Below are 21,107 nucleotides of genomic sequence, written 5' to 3' on the forward strand. Positions count from 1 at the left end.
TGGTGTGGGAGGTGTGGTGGGCGGGGCTCTGGGCCGGAGGTTTTGTTGTGAGGGTCGGTTGTCAAGCAGCCGCCAATCAGAGCAGGGGATGGAAGCAAGTGGGGGTCGCTCCTGGAGCAGCGAGCGTCTCGGCCTCGGGAGCCGCAGTTGCAGGTGGGGTGGGCAGGGGGGCGAGGAGGCGAGGAGGCGAGGGGAGGACGGGTGCTGGCCTGGGCCGCGCCAGGCGGGGCTGGCCGGGCACCGGAGCGAGCTCCGGGCAGGGGGAGGCTAGAGCCCGTGCCCCGGTAGCCGAGACGGGTGGGAGGATCAGGCGGGGCTGAGAGGCCAGCCCCAGCTTCGGGACCAGCGGGGCCGGAGGGGGGAAACCTGGAGGGCCGGAAGCAGAGCTGGGGGCCTGCAGGAGGGTGGGTGATGGATAGGGACGCGAGGCCAGGAGAGTGAATGAATGGGGGCCACCTTAGCAGTGGGGAGAGGGGAGGAGGGGGCTCTCGAGGGGGGGGCCAAGTTAGGGAGTTTAGGAGGCGGGATGTTTGGGAATGGAAGCCGTGGACGGCCAGAGAAAGGCAGACCGGGGGGACCCAGGAGACAGGGGGCGCAGGGAAGGGGCTCACGGGAGAGGGAAGAAGGGGGTGCGAGAAGCGGGTGGTGGGAGGCCCCGCGAAGTGGCCTTTTGTAATTGGAGTCATAACCGACTCCCGCCCGGACCGGAGGCCTGGTTCCCTGCTCCGTCCTTGGGGCATCGCGGGGGACAGGAGGGGTTCCCTGCCAGGAGCTGGGGGGTCTGGACCCCAGGGGCCTCTGAGATGCTCCCCGAGAGGACTTGGATGGCTCTCTCTCGGAGGTACCTTTCCGGGTCCCCGAGTCTAGCCTCTGACCCCACCCTCTATCCCTTAGGTCAGCCAGAAGCAGTGACTCTAGAAATCTGTGTGAATTGCAGGCACGTGGTCCTCCCCGCCGACTGCGGCTGCCGCACTCCGGAGGCAGAGCCGCCTCCCCTTTGCCCTGTGTTCTGTCCGAGCCGCCCTGCCCCAGGTGCCCCCGCTGGCGATCCTCAGACCCAATCTGCAGTACGGCCGCTGGCCCTGGGGGGCTCTGGGTGATGCAGGGAGCTGTGGCTCTTCCCAGGGATCTCCTAACAAGCCGCCCCTGTGTCTGTTCCAGGCCGGTGTTGAGCTGAGATGGCTCCAGTCTGACGCCCGGAGCTCCTGGACCGCGGTGGCTGGACACAGGCTGCTGCTGTTGCCTGCGGCGGATGGTTTAAAGGCAGCTCAGGGCCAGGAGAGAAGGCATTCCCCCTGCCTGGATGTGTGGGAACTCCCTGCCAACTTGATTGGTGGATCTGGGGGGGATCCGCCCCCCACCCCAGCAGGAAAGCGCAGTCCGGTATTGTGGGCGGAGCCTCAGGTGCCAGCCCCTGAAGAATGGCCACCCCCGTGGTCACCAAGACAGCCTGGAAGTTGCGTGAGTAGTTTGCAGGTTTCTTTACCACCCCGGTCTGTTCTGGGAGCTGCTGGTTAGGGGTTGGCTTGAGCCTGTAGCTTTGTCTCCTGTTCTTGGCGGGGAGACCAAGATGGCAATCACTTCTTAGCTGGGTGACACGGGACAGGTGATTTGGCCTCTTTGGGGCTGTTTTGCTGTCTGTATCGTGAGATGATCGCACCTGTATTCCATAGTCGCTACAAGATTCAAGTGGGATCGTGGATAGACTACAGCGCTTAGCCCCGGATTTCCGGAGGGCTGACGGGCAGAGCGGGGTGACGACTCCTCGCAGGTGTTTTCGGTGTTTCGGATGTCAAACTTGACACGGATGGGAGTGTCTGGGTTTGGGGGTGCAAGGGGTGGCAGAAGGAAGGGGGTTGGGGCAGGCAGAGGGCTACACCGGGGCCTGCAATGCAGTACCCCGCCATTACTCTGCACTGATCCTAAGTAAGCTCTTTGGTTTCAAGACCGCTTTATACTTTAAAAAATTATTGAGGACCCTGAGTGCTCTTGTGGATGGGAGTGATGACACGTTAGAAATGAATACTGAGACGTATTAAAACTCAAGAATACCTATAGTCACTACATGCCACTGATGGTGCCTCCCGTGACCTGTATCTTCCAGAAAACCCCAGCATATGCTGTGAGCAAACGAGACTGCAAAAGGCAGCTACGGTTTTAGTCGTGTTAGGAATGTAGTTTTGCCCTCTTGTCTCGCTGTAAGGACCTTGAGGGCCCCAGACCATGTTTTGAGAATGCTCTGTGCGTCGGCCTTTTGAGCCGTCCCCCAGCTGTAACTACTAGTCGGCCCAGGTGTGATGCGCTCCACCTGGTCACCTGCTGCACGCTGTCCCTGGGCTGTTGAGGGGAGCTGGGGCGAGGCTTGCCCACTTTTAAACCTTGAGACCCTGGGCAAAGCTCTTTGCTGGACCTCAGTTTCTCTAATTGTTCTCCAAAGCCTTCTGGTTTGGGGAGAACCCGATTATGGTTCCCCAAGAAGGCTATACTTTGGACAGAGCAGCGTCGTATCCAGCCTTTCAATTTTAGCCGGGCTTTCCTGAGCATGGAACGGTGCTGGGGAGCGCGAGGGGGACAGAATGGACAAGGACGCTGTATCGCGGGGGCCCAGGAGCCTGCACCGCATCCGCCCACTGCTCCTTCTCTGAGTTGAGCTGTGCTGCGGGATGGGATAGGTGGGCAGGCAGCGCTGCAGGCTGCCCCCAGGCCAGCAGCCCCGTGGATTGGAAGGACTGAAAGGGGCAGCTGCAGGGGGAACGAGGTGCCACTTGAGGGCGGCCCCCGCCCTTCTGAGACTGAGGCTTTGTCCTCACAGCAAGGACAAGCCGTCTTGTGTTGGAGCAGGAGGGAAGTGAGGCGGCACGTTGGGCACCTGCGGGCAGTTTCCTGGGCATAGTGCTTTTCGAGATTACGATCCACCCACATGTCCCGAGGCCACAGTGGCCTGTGGCTCACGGTGGCTCTGGGGCCCAGTGAGGATCGAAAGCCACTCAGCCAGCCTGGGGTCGTCCTCCCTGGTTCATTGTGTCTTCCATACCGGATGCAAGTCCTCAGTGCCTGGGACCAGAACGCCCCGTGTTCCCGGTGTTGGCCCAGATGTGGGCCTGCGCTGGGTCCCGGGGAGGGCTTGGGCCACAGTACGGAGCGGCGGCTGTGAGCTGGCCCGCCTGCCGCACTCGAGGGTGCTCGTGTGCATGCAGGTGCGGTGCCCAGGCCGGGCCGTCGGCAGCTGCTGCCCTTCAAGCCAGGCTTCACGGTGTGCCCTGTGCCGCCTCTGCTGGGGCCCCCATACCCCTGCCTCTCGCCATGGGCTCCAAAGAGCTCCTAGTAGGCTGCTTAGAGGGGAACAGTCTGGACCCTTCTAGAAGGACCCAGCCTCTCACCCCTTGTCATTCCCAAAGTCTGTGGTCTGCAGCTCGCTGCGCTGGCCCCTGAGCCCTCTGCCCGATCTCCCTGCAGCGTGAAGCCAGGGACTTCCTTCCATTCCCTGCAGCCTCCGAGTGCTAGGCCTAGCCAGATCGCCAGGACATGCCTAGTTAGGAGTTAGTGGCTGTCTCCTGGGCAGTGCAGTGCCGCCCAAGCCCGGGCAGAACTCGGAGGCCTCACCGCCTGCAGGGGGTGCCTTCTGGAAGAGGGGCAGAGCGCTCAGGGAGAAGGTACTCTGCCTGCTTTCAGGGTGCAACGGAAGGTCTTGAGCGGACAGGTGTCTGGGGCCAGAGCCCCCCAAGTGTGTGTCCCCCCAGGATCCAGAGGCCAGAGGCTCTGAGGGAGAGGCGAGGGCCAGAGAGGGCCCCAGCTCCCTTGGATCCAAGCGATGGGCCCCCAGCACCCGGCTTGTGTTCGGACTGCAGGGAGCACCTGTCCTCACTGGGGCTGGGTGTTGCCTCTGAGGGCGCTGCCCTGGCCAGGCCCCAAGGTGGGTGTCTGTGAGGCTGAGCCTGGGGTCTGCTGCCCGGCCTTCTCATAGCTCCTCGCGAGCCGCTGGCCTGGGCCTGTGGCCCCCGGGGTGGGAGTCCAGAGCTGGCACTCAGAAAAGGCCCTTTGTGGGAGAGCCGCGAGCCGCATTCCTGCGAGGCGTCTCGGCTGCCCTGGGCGCTGGCGTATCAGGTCTGCCCTGGCCTTGGTGGGCTGTGCTGTCCTCCTGCAGGCTCCCAGGGGGAATCCCCCAGGGGCTGGCCTGGAGTCTGCACCGCTTGGTCCCTTGCCTTTGTCCCCTACCCTTCAGAGCACTGACAAGGTACCCTGAGGTTCATGTCTGCGGCCCCCGCTGCTGCCTCGCAGGCCAGGCCAGGGGCCCTCGGCTGCCCACAGGCCTTATCTCCCGCTCAGCGTGGTCAGCCCTCACCCCGCCCAGCCTGCTCGCTCTGCTGCCTCCATCCCCCACCTCCTGAAGCCCACATGTGTGGCCACAGGTCTTAGCCAGCCTGCAGCCTCAGGGTACGTGCTATAGCCCCTCACATGGTCTCCAGGAATCTAAGCAACCCCATGGGATAGGCACCACTGCCACCCATCTTCACCGGACGAGGGACCCCGCCTCAGAGAGGACAAGTGATTTGTCAAAGGCCACAGAGCATCAGCAGGGCCCAGGCCAAAGCTGACCAGTGATTCCGCTCGGAGAACTGAAGTCCCATGCGAGCTCACCTAGGCATAGCCTGTCCCAAGGTGACTTGAATTATTTGCTGACGATTTAAGTTTAAGAATATTTTTTAAGTTTTTTTATTTATTTGAGAGGTAGAGTTATAGAGGGAGAGACAGAGAAAAAGGTCTTCTATCCACTGGTTTACTCCCCAAATGGCTGCAGTGGCCAGAACTGGGCCAATCCAAAGCTGGGAGCCAGGAGCTTCTTCCAGGTCTCCCACACCAGTCAGGAGCCCAAGGACTTGCACAGTCTTCCACTGCTTTCCCAGGCCATAGCAGAGAGCTGGATCGGAAGGGGAGCAGCTGGGACATAAACCGGTGACCCTGTGGGATGCTGCACCACAGGCAGAGGCTTAGCCCACTACGCCACAGTGTGGGCCACCCTTGAATTGTTCTTAATTGTTCTCCAAAGCGAGCATGGGTGTCCAAGTGGGCATGGGTCCATTTTTTTTTTATTTTAATAGTTATCTCTGTTTTTGTGTTGTGGTAAAATATCAAGAGCCAATGAGACTTGTAATTTCATGGATACTATTGCTTAGGATCAAACGATCCAAAACTAGCAAGTTGATTTTGAAGTTCATTGGTATTACCAGTTGATGTGCAGAGAAAGGTGAAAACTCAAAAGGGGTGGCCAAAGTTGGGAGAGTCGCGTGTGCCTGGGCCCGTGCCTGGGCCCATGCTCGGCCAGGCTGCCGGTCCCCACGCGGGGCTCCCCCCACCACGCGGCCCCTCGTGTGCTTGACCGCCTTCCCTCCCCCTTGCCTTGCAGAGGAGATCGTCGCCCACGCCAGCAATGTGTCCTCGCTGGTGCTGGGCAAGGCCTCCGGGCGGCTGCTGGCGACGGGCGGGGATGACTGCCGCGTCAACCTGTGGTCCATCAACAAACCCAATTGCATCATGGTGAGCGGGGCCCGGGCGGGGAGCAGGCGCGCTGCGGGCTCCGGAGGCGCAGCCCGGGCCGTGGCGTCCACAGCGCGTCCACGGTGCTCCGTCAGTGCTCCCCTGGCTGGCAGGACAGAGGCCGGCCCTCGGGAGTGGGGGCGCCCCTGGCCGTGGGAGAGAACTCCAAGGGGCCCCTCACAGGAAGGGCGAAGAAACCCCAGGCCTGCGGTTGAACTGAAAGGCTTGAAGCCCTCCCCTGCCCACCTGCCCACCTGCCCGCTGTCATTCACACGGGGCGCCAGTTGCCTCAGGCCTCAGAGTGTCTGGGGGACCTGGCTGGGCTGCTGTCCTTTAACAGCGTTTAGGTACATGACTGTGTTGAGTGCTAGAGACTGTTTGCCCAAACAGGCAAGCATGCAGGTGGAAAACAGACAAGGGACGACATCCGAGTCCAGTTCTCTTAAGTGGCAAGGACTGTAGTTGGTATTTTGGTCTGTGTCCTTGCAGGTGCTTGAGATAGTTGTATGTGCATGCACATGTGTGTGTGCGCACGCCTGTGCTCATACATGCATGTAGATGCACATGTATGTAAACACACATGTATGCATAGGAACATATTCCGAGGACACTATCTTATTTATTCTAGTATAGCCTGTTCTCTTAGGATAACAATGTTGCAGGATTTTCTTATGTCAACCAGTGCTGTTACAAGGTGAATATTAAAGGCTTCATGGTATCCCACGGTGGGGTAGGCTGTGATTAGCTTAGCCACGCCCTGCCATGAGCAAGGAGGGTGTCTCCAGTTTTTTTAAAGCTCGCTGGCAAACATCGACCTGCCCTTGGAGCACATCTGGGATGGTTGCATCAAATCCAAGGGTGTGCACGTTTTAAAAACCTTCCAAAGCCTTTAGCCAAACTGCCCTCCAGAAATCAGTTCACCTGCTCACCGGCGGCAGCGCGGGAAGCGGCCCTTTCCCTTCGCATCCCAGCCAGCGCAGTGAACGAGCCTTCTCTGACCCTTGGCCAGATCAAGGAGAAGGGAAAGGACGCTGGGCGGTGATCTTTGTTAGCAGAAACTTCGTCACTGCCGTGTTTCCGTGTGACCCGGGGGACCGACTGGGATCTGCCTGAACCAGAACTGGAGTGCTGCGGTTCAGCAAGAATAGAACTGAAATGTTTTGTTTTCTTTAAAAAAAAGAATAGGGTTACAAACCCCCTTCTCCCGGCCCAACTCCCCCCAACCAGATACACAAGTTAATAGAGAATCAGCAAAGACTGACCCCAAATCGGCATGAAATGACCCCGTGCCCTGGCCCCCCAGAGAAGCGGTTACCGGTGCAAAGGGTCCCACCTTGGACCTCTCGTTGGACACCAGGTGCAGCCTCAGGCAGACCCCAGCTCGCTGTAGACCAGCTGCCCGGCCTGGGTGGCTCAGCCGGGCAGGTGCGCTCTGGCCTTGGGACTTCTGCCCCTGCTGCTCCCTCTGCAGGCAGCGCACTTTGCTGCTCCTGCTGCTGTTTCTCTTGGTTGCTGGGTCTCTACGTTGTTATTTACTTGCATTTGATTTGAAAAAGAGATCTTCCATTCGCTGGCTTACTCTCCAAATGCCCATAACGGTCAGGGGTGGGCCAGGCACAAGCCTGGGAGCCCAGAACTCAGTCTGGGTCTCTGATGTGGGTGGCAGGGGCCCACGTTCTTGAGCCATCCCCTGCGGCCTCCCAGGGTGCTGCTGGCTTTGTTTATTTCTGAGGCTGGGACACAGGAGTTCAGCCTGTGAAATATGCAGGATAAATGGAGAAAGGTCTCCCTCCCTCCCTCCTCGGGTCCCCGCATCTCTTTCTGGAGGTGCCCATGGATCACAATCCCTCTGTGTCCTTCCAGAATTATTTTAGGTGCACGCGAGCAGGTGTGGCCGGCTCTCTTCACTGTTTTACAAAGTGTATCACGCTGGACCCATCGTCCTCGTTTTTCACCAGGAGGCCCTGAAGCTCCGACTCCTCATTTGAAGGGTCGGCTCACTCACTCACGTGGGGGACTGCAGCTAAACACGGCTTAGCCTGCCAGTCCCTGGGGTGGGCGTTTCTTTTTTTAAAGGTGTATTTTATAATTTATTTGAAAGAGAGATCTTCCATTTTCTGGTTTACTCCCCACATGGGCTGGGCCAGGCTGAAGCCAAGAGCCTGGGCTGCCATCCTGGTCTCCCATGTGGGTGGCAGGGCCCCAGCACTCAGGCCATCTGACAGGAGCATTAGCAGGAAGTTGGGTCAGAAGCAGAGCAGCCAGGACTCAAACCTGCACTCCAACATGGGATGCTTAACGCTCTGCCGCAACCCCGGGCCCTGCGGGGTGGGCGTGTCTGTCCCGGCTGCCATCTCGCCAGGCAGGTGCGCAGTGGAGGCCGGCCTCGGGTGTGTGTGAGCACTGCACCTTCCCAGTGCTGGCGTCGCAGGTTTGAAGAAAATGTGCATTTCCCACGCGGGTAGCTGTTGCCCTCGGCGGCATTCAGGCCCACCCGAGCCCCCACAGTGATGGACGTGCCGCTGGAAGCTCTGGCCTCGGCGCTGTGGTGCTGATGAGCGTCAGCCCCTCCCCGGCCCTCCAGCCCTCTGTGGGAATGTTACAGTAAATGCTGATGGCAGCGCTGCTGTGCCAGGGGGAGGGGGGAGGCATGGAGGTGGCATGTCCGACACCGTGCACCTCAGAAATCTGGAGGAGCCGCCACCCCTGCTCCCTGTGCTCAGAGCTGGGTGAGAATCCCATCCTCCCAGTCCCCATGCAGCTCCCTGTGGCTGCTGGCCTGCGAGGGTGTGAGGGGTGTGCTGAGTCAGGCCTCCATCCTGCCCTGGCTCCCGTCATTGAGGGCCCAGCTTGGGCTGGGCAGAAGCAGGAGCTGAGAGCTGGGTGTGGGGTGGGGCTCTGTGGCCTCAGCACTAAAGAGACTGCTGTTTGTTATCTGGGCCAGCTGCTCCCCTTCGGGGGACCCGGGGCCTTGTCTGCCAGTGACGGCCACCTTGGAGTGCAGCTGGTGGTGGGAGGATTGGGCTTCAGCCCCAGAAGCTGAGGCCGGGAGCTGTGGCTACTCAGGGGTGGCCCGCGGAGGCCACGTGTGGCCCGAGGATAGCCTCTCTTGCGGGCCACTCTCGCTGCAGCCTTTTCCAGAGACTCCAAGTTCGGGGCTGCGGTGGCTGGGGGGGCATCCTGAAGCTGCCACTCTCTTCCACAGAGCCTGACGGGCCACACATCCCCCGTGGAGAGTGTCCGCCTCAACACCCCCGAGGAGCTCATCGTGGCCGGCTCCCAGTCGGGCTCCATCCGCGTCTGGGACCTGGAAGCTGCCAAAAGTAGGCCTTGAAGCTTGCCTTTCGCACACCTGCACCTGTTCCTCTTGGGCTTGCGGTTGGGCCGATTCCTCCAAGAAGCCTGCCCTGACTGGGTCAGCTGCTTCACTCCTGTGGCAGTGACCAGATGGAGTGGCACCCACCCCGCCCTGCCAGCCTGGCAGGGACGGCCACTGTTGCTCCCTGAGCGACTGGCACCCAGGAGGTGCCCAGGAAATGTCTGAATGAGCTGTGTGTGCCTGTGGGGGGGGGGGGGGTGCGTGTGTGTGTGTGCATGTGCATATTCAGAACCCAGGACCTGCAGGACACATGGATGCATGAGCTGTGAGGAGCAGGCTGAGAACTGGGGAGCCATGCCCAGCCTGGGGCAGTCCCTACTGCGGGCACACGGGCCTGGGCAAGGGGGCAGGCGGATCTTGGGTTTGCTTGTGCTTGTGCCTTGTTGGTTCACCGTGAGGGAGGTTGTGGTTAGTGTAGAAAGTCGAGCCCTGGCAGGTGCAGGTGGTCGCCGTGGAAGACGAGCCCTGTGCCCCTGCCCTCCCCGTCCAGAAGCCCCGGCTCTGGTTGCCTTGTTTGTTGCACTGATCCCCGCTGTTTTCAGAAGCGTGATTACGCTGTGACCTCTGCCTTCCCTGTTTTAAGATCTTAGCTACTGCCTTCCTCATGTGGAGCCCCTGACTGCTTGCCTGCGTCTCTGTCGCTCTTCACCAGTTCACGCCCAGGAGAGAGCTTTCTCCTGTTGGCCGCAAGCCCGTGCCGCAACCCAGGCATCTCGGCTCAGAGCCTCTGGCCCCCAGGTCCCGGTGGCCTGCAGCCCGGCTGCCCCCGGCCCTCCCTGTCTCATCCCCACGGAGTGCTCCCTGTCTCTGCCTCAGCGGGCCCTGCGCTGTCGTCTTGCTCAGAGCCGTTCTTCCAGAGCTTTCTGCGGAAGGCTGCCTGGGCCTGGTGTCAGAGGCCGCCAGGTGCGGGCGACTTGGTTGTACCCCAGGCTTTTTCCACAGTTCCAGTGTAGGGCTCTGGGGCGCAGATGGTTCTCCCCTGGGACTTTGAAAGGGCAGCTCCCTGGCCTTCTAGGTGCTGGGGCTGCTGTTGGGAGGCCGGCGCTGTCCTGCCCGGTCCTTCCCCAAGGATCTCCTTCTCTTCCGTGTCTGTGTCTCTTGCACCTGCCCTCCCTCCCACAAGCTTGGAGGATCTGTGGCCCGCAGAGATGAGCCTTGTGTGGGTCTATTTTCATCCCCGTGCTAGGTGCCCTTTGGGTTCTCTCAGTCTGAAACCGGGGCCCTTGGTTCTGGGCCACGTGGGGCATGTCACTGTCTCCAGTGTTGCTGTGGGTTGTTGGGCGCAGTGTTGCCAGCACCATGCGTGTTTTGGAAGAAGCTGGAGATTGGGCCCTGTGCGCGAGTGTGCCTGTTTTCAGTCCTGCTCGCTGCCTTTCCGTGGCCTCTGGTCCAGCCCTGCCGGCCTGCAGGGAGGAGGCCACCCGTCTGCCCAACACTCGCAGGGGAAACAGCTGCCTGGGTTTCTGCCAAGGCCGATTTTTCCAGAAGAGTGCCCCTCTGCTGGTTGAGGCTCCAGGGTTCTTCTGGGCCTCCCTGGGCTCCCCGTGTCTGCGGCAGGACTGCGGGGGTGGCAGTGCCCTGTGGTGAGAGGCGCTGTGCTTTCTGGTCAGCCCCGGGCCTGGGAAGGATGCCTGCCTCCCCAGGGACGGTCTCTCTGGGAGCTGCAGAGTCCCAGCACACGGCCCTGCTGTGTCCAGGACAGCAGCCCTGGGGTGGCCCTCTGGGAAGGGGTGCAGCTCAGGAAGACAGGTCAGCCCCCTGGAAGCACCAGCCTGCACCTGAATCGCAGTGGACAGTGGTAGGCCACCTGCAGGAGAGAGAGAGGAGCCACAGGTACTGTGCCCCTGCCCCAGGCTTCTCCAGCCACAAAGGTTTTACCCACGGAGGAATTCATTATTTTTTTTTAAGATTTTATTTATTTTGTTTGAGAGTTAGAGTTACAGACAGAGAGAGAGAGAGAGAGACAGAGAGAAAGGGTTTCCGTCCGTTGGTTCACTCCCCAAATGGCTGCAACGACCAGAGCTGCTTCCATCCGAAGCCAGGAGCCATGAGCTTCTTCCTGGTCTCCCACGTGGGTGCAGGGACCCAAGGACCTGGGCCATCTTCTGCTTTCCCAGGCCACAGCAGAGAGCCGAACTGGAAGAGGGGCAGCCAGGACTAGAACCGGCACCCATATGGGATGCCATGCCACAGGCAGAGGATTAACCTACAGCGCCATGGCGCTGGCCCCATCCACGGAGGAATTCTTCCTGTTGACCGGAGAGTGCAGACTGCAGAGCCCTGGGTTCCTGGGCGCTGGCTCTGGGCCTGGCTCCCAGACAAACACGTGGCCCAGACACCCCCTCTCCCTGAACCAGAGCCAGGTGGCCAGGGCCCCCGCATCTGACAGGAGAGTGAACCAAGGCCCAGGGAAGGCGCCAAGCTTGGCGAAGGCTCCCGTTGTGTGTCAGGCCTCCCATCCCAGTGCCCTCGGCTCTCCCAATTGCTGCCTCGTTAGGGGTTCTCCGTGGAGGAGAGGCTGGTCTTCAGCTGGAAGAGCTAAGCCCTCAGACCACCCCCGCACACCCTGACCAGAGTGTGGGTGGCAGCGACAGAGGCCTGCCGAGGCCCCAGATTTAGAAGGCGCCCAGCTGTCACAGTTACTCTGAAAGGTTGCTTGGCCTGGCACAGAGACGGGGGCCGAGCAGCTGCTCAGCCTGGTGGGCCTGGCAGTCCCTCGGCCCCTGCGGCCGAGACTGGACATCAGCAGGCCTCTGACTCCCGCACAGAAGTCACGCCTGAAGAATGTGGTCCTGCCTGCTTTCCCCCACGCAGCCACAGGCGGGCGGCCCACGCTGGGGTGGGGCGGGCGTGGCCTGCAGCAGGCGCTGGCCTGTGGGCTGGGCAGCATAGGCCTGCAAGGCGGTGCTGAGCCCCTGCAGCACGTGCTAGCCACAGAAGCAAGGAGGGCCCCAGCTCTGGTTGGTGCCGCTGAGTGAGGCACCCACCTGACGGGGGGGCGGGGGGCAGGGCAGGTGCTGTGTCGGGCTCCTGGGAGGATGTGAGGGGGCCTGGTCCCCAGGGTGCTGACGAGGACAGCAGCTCCTCCTGCCCATGTGAGTGAGGGCTCTGCCGTCTGCGGTTCAGCCTCCGGCAGGCTGCCTCACCCTCGGAGCCTGGACAAGCCGTGGCTGGCTGCATGGGAGTCAATCGGAAGTGCTCAGGTGACATCCTGGGCACTCCGTGGGTCATCACTGAGGCCAGTGGGGAGCCACAGGAGGAAAGGAGGTCTGTAGGGGCCGGCGCTGTGACACGGTGGGCTAAGCCTCTGCCTGCAGTGCCGGCATCCACATGGATGCCGGTTCGAGAGGTTTGGCTTCAGGGACAGCCGGGGTGGGGGTGGCGGTGGGGGGCGGAGGCAGGCCTCCCGCAGGAGGAAAGTGGAACAGCAACAATTACAGGTGGCATTTATTGAGCTGACATGTCAGGCAGGCCTGGGCTAAGCACTTTACTTTTTTTTTTTTTTTTTTTAATTGGAAGAGTTAGGGAGAGAAGGAGAGGCAGAGAGGGAGGGAGGGCTCTTCCATCTGCTGGTTCACTCCCCACTTGGCCACAATGGCTGGAGCTTTGCCGATGCAAAGCCAGGAGCTTCTTCCGGGTCTCCCACGTGGGTGCAGGGGCCCAAGGACCTGGGCCATCCTCCACTGCTTTCCCAGGCCATAGCAGAGAGCTGGATTGGAAATGTAGTAGCTGGGACTCGAACTGGCGTCAATATGGGATGCCGGCACTGTGGGTGGCAGCTTTACCCTCTACGCCACAGCACTGGCCCCTACGTTCATTTTCCTGATTGTTTCTAGAATCTAACAGGAAGCTCAAGAGGGTTAGTGACTGCCTGGGGTCACCCCGCAAGTGAGGAACAGTCAGGTCCCGTCCAGTCTGGTGGCAGGGCTGTGGGCTGGTGTTGCGGGGTGGAGATTGTAGGGTTCGCTTAACGCACCCAGAGCTTGCACCTCTGCCCTCCTGTCCCTGAAACCTCGTGTTTGGAGTCCTTGCCTCCTTTAATGAAGGGCTGGCTGCCTCCTGAGGCACCCTGTTACTCCGACTTCCGGCTGGCTGGGCTCCCACACCCCAGGCTGCAGCTTCCAGGGGCCCCTCAGTTGCATTCCAGCAGTGGAATTGTCAGTCTTTCAAAAAGCGAGACACATGAGATGCAGTGGAGCGCACAGCACCCCGAGATGTAGCAAAGTGTGTGTCCAGGCGGGGACAGCCCTGGCTGCAGAGCAGAGACTGGTTCCCTGGGGCTGTAGAGGAGGTCGGTCCCCAGCCCTGAGCAGTCGCTGGCCCTTGCTGCGCCTTCCTGTTCCCTCCCTGTGCTCTCTCGGTTCTCATAGCTGCCCAGCTGGTCCCCAAGGCCACCCTTGGGGTCCCTCAGACTAGGTCACCCCAGAAGACCAGTGTGAGCACCCAGACATTCCCCTGCCTGCTTTCCTTGGGGCTTTGCCCACAAGTCACGTGGGCCCAGCACGGCATCCCTTGTTCTCCATCCACAGCTAAGCAGCAAAATGCCACCTCTTCCAGAAAGCCTTCCTGGACTTCTCTTTTCAACTAAGCAGCTTCTCCCCCAGCTTGAGCCTCTCCTAATCTCTGTCCTTGTGCTGTCAGGCGGGGCCGAATGCCCTGCAGTCTACAAGCTCCACGTTCCCAGGGCCTGAGCTGCACCCAGGGCTGCTCGGCTCTGCTGCCTCTGGGGCTTTGCTACAGAGAGAACGCACTGGGGTGACCCCAAAGGCACAGGCTGTCGGGAGCTTTGAGGTTCGTTTTCGGGGGAGTTGAGTGATGGCCACAATGGCTGCTGTCACCCAAGAGGAAAATTAGTTGAGAGGGTGGTATGATTCTGGTTGACTTCCCCCATCCCCCTCCCTTTATTTATTTATTTATTTTTTAAGTTTTATTATTTGAATGGCAGAGAGCAAGCGAGCCTCCATCCCCCGGTTCACTGCCTCAATCCAGGTCTCCCACGTAGTGGCAGGGTACCAAGTCCTTGGGCCATCATCCGCTGTCTTCTCAGGCGCATTCGCAGGGAGCTGGGGCAGCAGCAGAGGCGGCACTGGACCCCAGGCCCTCTGCTAAGAGACGCAGGCATCCCAAGGAGCGGCTTCAGCGCCGCGCCACGACGCCCTCCCCTCCCCTCCCTCCAAGACCCACCTTCTGTTCTGTGCGGTTCATACAAAGCCCACGCAGCCCCGGCGGCCCTCCTCCGCCCGGCATCTCACGCCGCTGCCCGCTTTCTTCCTTGCTAGTTCTGCGCACGCTCATGGGGCACAAAGCCAACATCTGCAGCCTGGATTTCCACCCCTATGGCGAGTTTGTGGCCTCGGGCTCCCAGGACACAAACATCAAGGTGAGGCCCCGCCCTGTCCTCGTGCCTCCAGAGGGACAGGCCTGGCCCCCCCCCCCCCCATGCTGCCTGCTGGACAGTGGGGGAGAGGGGAGGGTGCCTGTGCCGGGGGCTTCTTCCCTCTCTGCGGCAGGGTCCACGGCCCCCAGGGGAGGGGAACCGCAGGCTTCTGCCCAGAACACCCAGCTTCCATGAGTGGTTTCCAGACCTCTGTCTGGGGCGGGGGTCCCGACCTGGAGGAGCCCAGAGCCCTCTGTGCTCAGGGCTGCTCACCGGCCCCTGGCCCAGGCTCCAGCTCTGTGGCCCGACTTCTCCTGACTGTCTCTCTGCCTGTCTCCCCCACAGCTGTGGGACATCAGGAGGAAAGGCTGCGTCTTCCGATACCGGGTAAGGACAGCACCCCGTGTCGCTCATTCCTTGGGTGCCTCGCAGACCCTGGCAGGGGTGGGGGGCTGCTGACCAACTCTGGTGTGCTGTGGCAGGGCGGGGTGGTCCAGCTGGACCCCTGGCTTCTGTGATCCCCCACCACCACCACCAAGTGGCGCTTATCTTCCTGGGCTCCATGCCTGGGTAAGGCAGGCACCAGGGTCCTGTCCATGGGAGCACACGAGTGCTCTGTCATCTGTGGAGGCTTCCAGAGCCTTCAATGTTGAAACAGGACGTTGACTTCTCTGGAAGGGGACACGGCACACGTTGGTTCCCAGTCGGACCCCCTGATTTCCTGGGGCGTCCTCCTGGCCTGGGAGTCTGCATTCACACGTGGAGACGTGTCCCTCTGCGACACCTCCCAGTTGTGGCCCATTGTCCCCTCTGCCTGTCCGCCGGGGCAGGGACAGGACGGGGAGGTGGGAGAGGCTGCGGGCCCGGCCGTGAGCGTGGCCTCCACAGGGCCTCTGTTCCTCCACAGGGCCACAGCCAGGCCGTGCGGTGTCTGCGGTTCAGCCCCGACGGGAAGTGGTTGGCGTCGGCTGCAGATGACCACACAGTGAAGGTAGCTCCTGGCCCGACCTGGGCGCGGGGCCCCGGGGGCTGGGTCTTCCCGCTGCAGCCTCCTGAGTATATTCACACCCCACACCCCTTGGCACATCCCAAGCTTGTCCCCAGTGCTCGGGCTGCATCGTAGGGAAAGCGGGCCACGGAGGTGCCCGGCCCGCCCCTGACCTCCCCTCCTCTGCCCCAGCTCTGGGACCTGACTGCCGGCAAGATGATGTCCGAGTTCCCGGGCCACACGGGGCCTGTGAACGTGGTGGAGTTCCACCCCAACGAGTACCTCCTGGCCTCCGGCAGCTCTGACAGGTGAGGAGGAGCGCGCGCTTCTCCCACGCCCGCTGCCCCTCTGGCCTGGGTGTCCCGCGAGACCAATGAGCTCGTGGGGACCGCGCTGGCTCCCAGCCAAGCCGGGATTGGGCCCCGGCCCTCATGTCCTAGTGGGGACTCAGTGCCGCCAGGCCTGTGGCTTTTGGGGCCAGCTCTGGGTGCTTACTAGGCTCCGCCCTCTGCCTGTGCTGGGCCAGCCCCTGCCCCTGCCGCTGCTCTCGATGGCCCTGCTGGGGAGGCTTCCGGACAGTCGTCAGAGGGCCTGGCCAGGCCGCGGGCCTGTGTGGAGGATGACACAGTGTGGCTGCCTTTGCAGGACAATCCGGTTCTGGGATCTGGAGAAATTCCAGGTGGTGAGCTGCATCGAAGGGGAGCCAGGGCCCGTGAGGTACGCGTGCAGGCAGCTGGGCCGGGGGACGCGGGGCGCGGGTACAGGTGGGCCTTTCCCACCTCTGCTTCTGCTCCCTCCCTCACCTGGGCTCCCCAGGTTTCTGGGGGTGGGGCCCGGGCCGGGTGCCCCCAGCCCCACCGCCGCCTCTCGCCTGGCCCAGGAGCGTCCTCTTCAACCCCGACGGCTGCTGCCTGTACAGTGGCTGCCAGGACTCACTGCGCGTCTACGGCTGGGAGCCCGAGCGCTGCTTCGACGTGGTCCTCGTCAACTGGGGCAAGGTGGCCGACCTGGCCATCTGCAACGACCAGCTGGTGAGCGCCACGCGCCCAGTGCCCACCCCCACCCCCACCCCGGGCCCCGCCCGCTCCTGCCCTGCCTCTCTGGGCCCCTGGCCCCAGCCCCAGCCCTGCCGCTTCCTGCAGATAGGCGTGGCCTTCGCCCAGAGCAACGTCTCCTCTTACGTGGTGGACCTGACGCGGGTCACCAGGACAGGCACGGTGGCCCAGGACCCCGTGCAGGACAGCCGGCCCCTGGCGCAGCAGCCCCCCAACCCCAGCGCCCCGCTCCGGCGCATCTATGAGCGGCCCAGCACGACCTGCAGCAAGCCTCAGAGGTGCAGGGGCCGTGAAGGGCACGGGGTGGCGGAGGCCGGGGTGCGCAGGGCATCCTGGGAAAGGCTGCTCACTGGAGGCCCCGGCTTCCCTGTGGCCTGGCCCTGTGCTCCCAGGGTGAAGCAGAACTCGGAGAGCGAGCGCCGCAGCCCGAGCAGCGAGGAGGACCGGGACGAGCGCGAGTCCCGCGCGGAGATCCAGAACGCCGAGGACTACAACGAGATCTTCCAGCCCAAGAACAGCATCAGTGAGGCCCGGCCCCCCGCCTGTTCCCTGGGGGCCCACACCTGTCCTGGTCCCACGGGCGGAACAAAGCAGAGGGAAGGGAAGGCCCATGGTGGGCAAGTGGGCTGGGAGGGGGCTGGGCGAGGGTCCCAGACAGGAGCCCTGGGCAGGCCAGGGCCAGTCCTCAGCCCCGCCCCCTCCCCACCCCCCACCTTTGCAGGCCGGACACCGCCCCGAAGAAGCGAGCCCTTCCCAGCACCCCCAGAGGATGGTGAGTAGGGGGCTGCACCTGGCCTGCCGGGAGCCCCTCTCTCCCTGGGTCTTTCCCTCCACCTTTCTAAACACACCTACTGTGTGCCCACCTGTGCACGGCTGTGGTGACCAAGCGTGAGCACGACAGGGCGGGTGCTCCCGCTGGGGGCGCACACCCAGCTGTGTGGTGAGCAGGTGGGAGCCAGCCAGCCAGATGGGCAGGAGGCTCTGGGGGAGGCCCGAGGGCCTGGTGAGAGAGGGAGGCCAGAGCGGGAGCTGGGTGAGTCCCTGCTGGAGGCAGGCCCAGAAGGAAGACGTCACCTGCCCTATGCTGGAGGGGGCAGGGCGTCCGCCCTCCGCCTGGCTCCCTGGGGGACCGTCTCCTCCTCCTCCCTCAAAGCTGGTTTCCTCCGAGCCTCTCCCTCCCCACTGCCTTCTCACCATCACACACGCACAGCGCATCCCCTGTGCCACACACCCTGGGGCTCCTGGGTTCCAGCAGTAAGCCCCCAAGCAGAGGGAAGGACAGGCCCCGCCCCGGCCTCGCTGGCTCCCCGGGGCCCTGTCCCCCACCCGCCGGCCCGCATCCTGGCCTGCCCCAGCAAGCCTTTCCTCTGGCCTGCAGACACGCCCGCGGCGAAGGAGGCAGCGAGGCCCAGCCCTGCCATGGACGTGCAGCTCCCCACGCCAAATGTACGTCCAAATCGAGCGTGCAGCGTGCGGCTCCGGGGCAGGGCTCCCTCGCACGGCTGAGGGTGCCCCATGCTGGGAGGCAGAAGGGGCCCTCTGCTGGCCCCCTGCTGAGCTTTCCCCTCTTTCAGCTCGAGGCCCCGCCCCGGCCCCCCGTCATCACCTCCACATCTGCACCCAAGGGTGAGCCCGCCATCATCCCTGCCACCCGGAATGAGCCCATTGGGCTCAAGGCCTCCGACTTCCTGCCTGTGAGTGGGGTGGGGCAGGGCGGATGCCCCCCGGGTGCAGGAGGAGCCCTGCCGCCATCCTCTGGGGCTGTCCCACACAGGCCGTGAAGATCCCCCAGCAGGCGGAGCTGGTGGACGAGGATGCCATGTCGCAGATCCGCAAGGGGCACGACACCATGTGCGTGGTGCTCACCAGCCGCCACAAGAACCTGGACACCGTGCGTGCCGTGTGGACCACGGGCGACATCAAGGCTAGTGTCCCTCCCTGCTCGGGGGCCTTGGGGCTGATCTGAGTGGGGACGGAGCGGGGCTGGGCAGGCAGAGCCGTGGTGGGCTGGGCCCCCTCCCCGTCACCCCAAGCCGCATCGCCTTCCACGCCTGGCCTGAGCTCATCGTGGTGGGGCAGCCCCGCCCACCCTGACCCAGCTCTGTCTGTGCAGACCTCGGTGGACTCGGCGGTGGCCATCAATGACCTCTCGGTGGTGGTGGACCTGCTGAACATCGTCAACCAGAAAGCGTAAGTGGCCACAGCGGGCGGGCGGGCCGAGGGGCAGGGGTGTGGCCGGGCTGACGGGGCCTGTCCCCCGCCTCTCCCCAGCTCCCTGTGGAAGCTGGACCTGTGCACCACCGTCCTGCCGCAGATCGAGAAGCTTCTGCAGAGCAAGTATGAGAGGTGCGTGCGGGGAAGGCACGCCTGGTGGCAGGAGGGGTGGTCACGGGCCCGTCCGCGACCGCACTCTCCGCTTGTGGGTGACGCCCCCCTCCGTCTGCCCTGAAGCTACGTCCAGACGGGCTGCACCTCCCTGAAGCTGATCCTGCAGCGGTTTCTGCCCCTCATCACAGACATCCTGGCAGCGCCGCCCTCCGTGGGCGTGGACATCAGCCGGGAGGAGAGGTGAGGGGCGGGGCGAGGGCGCCGGTGTGGGGGGTGGCCTGGTGCACGGCCTGGGTGGAGCCCTGGCTAGGACACGCGTGTCCTCAGGGCTGCCCTGTCATCTGCAGGCTGCACAAGTGCCGGCTCTGCTACAAGCAGCTCAAGGGCATCAGTGGCCTCGTCAAGAGCAAGTCGGGCCTGAGCGGCCGCCACGGCAGTGCCTTCCGCGAGCTGCACCTGCTCATGGCCAGTCTAGACTGAGGTGCCCCCAGGGGGCCAGCGCCTGCTCCCCGCGTCTTCACCGGCCTGCAAGCCCCTGCCTGGCCCCTGCCGCCACCCCGAGCTGTCCTGGAGGAGGCGACGCTGGGCCCTCGGCACCTCCAGAGCCTCGAACTCAACTCCAGCAATGGCTGCCCAGCTCTGCCTGCTTAGGCAGCGAACTGAGCCCCAGGGCTGCTACTGTAATTTATAAGGTGAATTTTATTAAATTTGTAACTCTTGCCTGCTCTCCTCGTGGGGAGGGGCACTGTCTGGCCCCCAGGCTCTCCCAGGACTGCCAGCCCTGGTGCTGCAGGCTGTCTGACCAGCAGGGCACAGCAGCAAAGGGCTAAGTCAGGTCCACCCCGCCATGGCTGCGCACCAGGTGAGGGGGTGCCCACGGCCAGCGCCGTCGCCCCATCCGCTGAGGGCGGCTCTGTACTGCCCTTCCCCGCTGCACAAGTTCCCAGGGCTGGGACTCAGCACAGGCTGGTGCAGGGGGAGTGGGGGAGAGCGGAGCCCCAGCCGCACCCTGCAGTTTCCCACCTATTGCGTGGAGGAGACACCCGTGGGATGGCTGCAGCAGCCAGGGGCGGGGCTGGCCCCTGTGAACCCTGGGCAGAGGGGGTGAGCAGGCCACACCCCCTGCGGCTGGACCGAGGGCTGGCCAGCCCAGCTCTTTCAGACCACACTCGTGTAAAAAAAGGCTTTTATTTTAAGAAGTAAAAATGGCTACGCTTCCAAAAGTTCTTAAATAGGACTTCAGAGGGGGAGAGGTGGGAACGCTGGAGTGCCTGCTGCCAGGCGCCGGGGGGAGCAGCTGAGGCCCCGCGCCCCGGGAATGCTATGTACACGTGGCTGGAGCCCCTCGGTGCCTTCTGGGAGACCCCGCGGGCCTGGGGGCAGCTGGCCAGCCCACCCTTGCAGCTCACGCCGTCCGCGCCACTGGTGAGCCCGAGCCGCTGCTTCTTGCTCTGCGAGGGGCCGGGACGTCCCTGTCTCCTGCGAGCCGGCGAGCACGGCCGGCTGTCCATCCATCACACAGGCAAGGGCCTCGACTTCCCTGCGGGAGGGGAGGCGGGGAGGTCAGCTGCGGGCCAGCAGCGGGCAGGGGTGCCCACAGCGGTGCTGCGAGAGCAGGAGGGAGCCCGCAGAAGCACACAGACAGCAGGCAGCGGGGACAGAGCCAGCCCCGCCACCCAGGCAGGCGGGTGTGCAGCGCTGGGCCGCTGGCCCCACACTCACCTGGAGACTCTGCAGCCCAGCCTTCAGGCTGAAATCAAAGCGACAGGCGTCTCACTGGGGGCGTGCCTCAGGCCAGGCCCCCACGGGGTCCTGCCAACCCTAGCCCTTTGCCGGCCCTCCAGTGGGTACTGGCACCTGTGCCGGGGCTCGCCTCTCCAGGACACAGGTGGGCTCCGCCCTCTCTGTGCCCAGGGTAGGGGTCCCTGGCCTGCTCCCTGAGCCCGGCCAGCCCCAGTTAGGCAGCAGGAGGGCTGGGCTGCTCCTCACACCGGCCCCTCCCTCCTTTTGTAAAGTGGACCCAGCGCTGTGTGCCCGACGCTGCAGGGCAGGGGACAGGGTGACAGAGGTTCAGAGACTAGAAAAGCCCACCCAGGTAGGGCACCTGGGGGCTGTGATGATGGAGGGGGTAGGGTTGGGGGCTTACCCGAGGGCTGCAGCTTCCTTCGGATGGAGCCCGCACGGCTCGTGGTCCCTGAGCCGGGGGCTGAGTGGGCACGTGCTGAGGGCTGCGGTGCCTGGCAAGCTGGCTCCCACTGTGAATGGAGGAGGACAATGGCTGGGCCTCCCTCCCCAAACCTCAGTTTCCTCATCTGTGAATGGGCGTATTAACTCTTATGCTCCCTGAGACGGGCTCTCGTTAAGTGAGACGCTGGTACTCCGTGTGCCAGGCCTGCAGGCCTCCCTGACCATGACAGATCTGGACTAAAGAGCTGCGGCATCTGG

General features: G+C 63.1%; 2 protein-coding genes across 9 annotated transcripts in view; one reads left to right on the top strand and one right to left on the bottom strand.

Annotated features, from left to right (window-relative positions):
• On the top strand, positions 1-19,381 carry KATNB1 (katanin regulatory subunit B1). Its single transcript, XM_002711544.5, has 20 exons — positions 1-153; positions 1,162-1,461; positions 5,405-5,535; positions 8,741-8,858; positions 14,194-14,294; positions 14,637-14,678; positions 15,199-15,282; positions 15,472-15,587; positions 15,925-15,996; positions 16,160-16,310; positions 16,422-16,612; positions 16,727-16,857; positions 17,056-17,106; positions 17,713-17,780; positions 17,909-18,028; positions 18,109-18,258; positions 18,448-18,524; positions 18,606-18,680; positions 18,786-18,902; positions 19,010-19,381. The coding sequence occupies exons 2-20, from the start codon at positions 1,422-1,424 to the stop codon at positions 19,140-19,142; spliced, it is 1,968 nt and encodes a 655-aa protein (XP_002711590.1). The 5' UTR covers positions 1-153; positions 1,162-1,421; the 3' UTR covers positions 19,143-19,381.
• A 450-nt stretch (positions 19,382-19,831) lies between these two features.
• Positions 19,832-21,107, bottom strand: part of KIFC3 (kinesin family member C3) — a 76,324-nt gene continuing 75,048 nt past the window's right edge. For 7 of the 8 annotated variants that reach the window (XM_070061964.1, XM_070061965.1, XM_070061961.1 and 4 more), the window contains 2 exons: positions 20,809-20,917; positions 19,832-20,202 (listed from right to left, as the gene is read on the bottom strand). In XM_070061964.1, the coding sequence (XP_069918065.1) occupies positions 20,177-20,202; positions 20,809-20,917 (135 nt within the window). In that variant the 3' untranslated portion in view covers positions 19,832-20,176. Of the gene's footprint in view, positions 20,203-20,384; positions 20,413-20,808; positions 20,918-21,107 lie in introns of all 8 variants that reach the window. The other variant, XM_070061963.1, reaches the window with a different exon arrangement.

The sequence above is a fragment of the Oryctolagus cuniculus genome, chromosome 18, assembly GCF_964237555.1.
Source record: "Oryctolagus cuniculus chromosome 18, mOryCun1.1, whole genome shotgun sequence".
Classification (NCBI taxonomy): domain Eukaryota; kingdom Metazoa; phylum Chordata; class Mammalia; order Lagomorpha; family Leporidae; genus Oryctolagus; species Oryctolagus cuniculus.

Excerpts from the sequence above, each read along its gene's own strand:
- KATNB1 (XM_002711544.5), top strand. The coding sequence starts at position 1,422 with ATGGCCACCCCCGTGGTCACCAAGACAGCCTGGAAGTTGC. Across the intron at positions 14,679-15,198 it reads GCTGCGTCTTCCGATACCGG|GGCCACAGCCAGGCCGTGCG; the intron begins GTAAGGACAGCA and ends GTTCCTCCACAG. Across the intron at positions 18,029-18,108 it reads AGGCCTCCGACTTCCTGCCT|GCCGTGAAGATCCCCCAGCA; the intron begins GTGAGTGGGGTG and ends TGTCCCACACAG.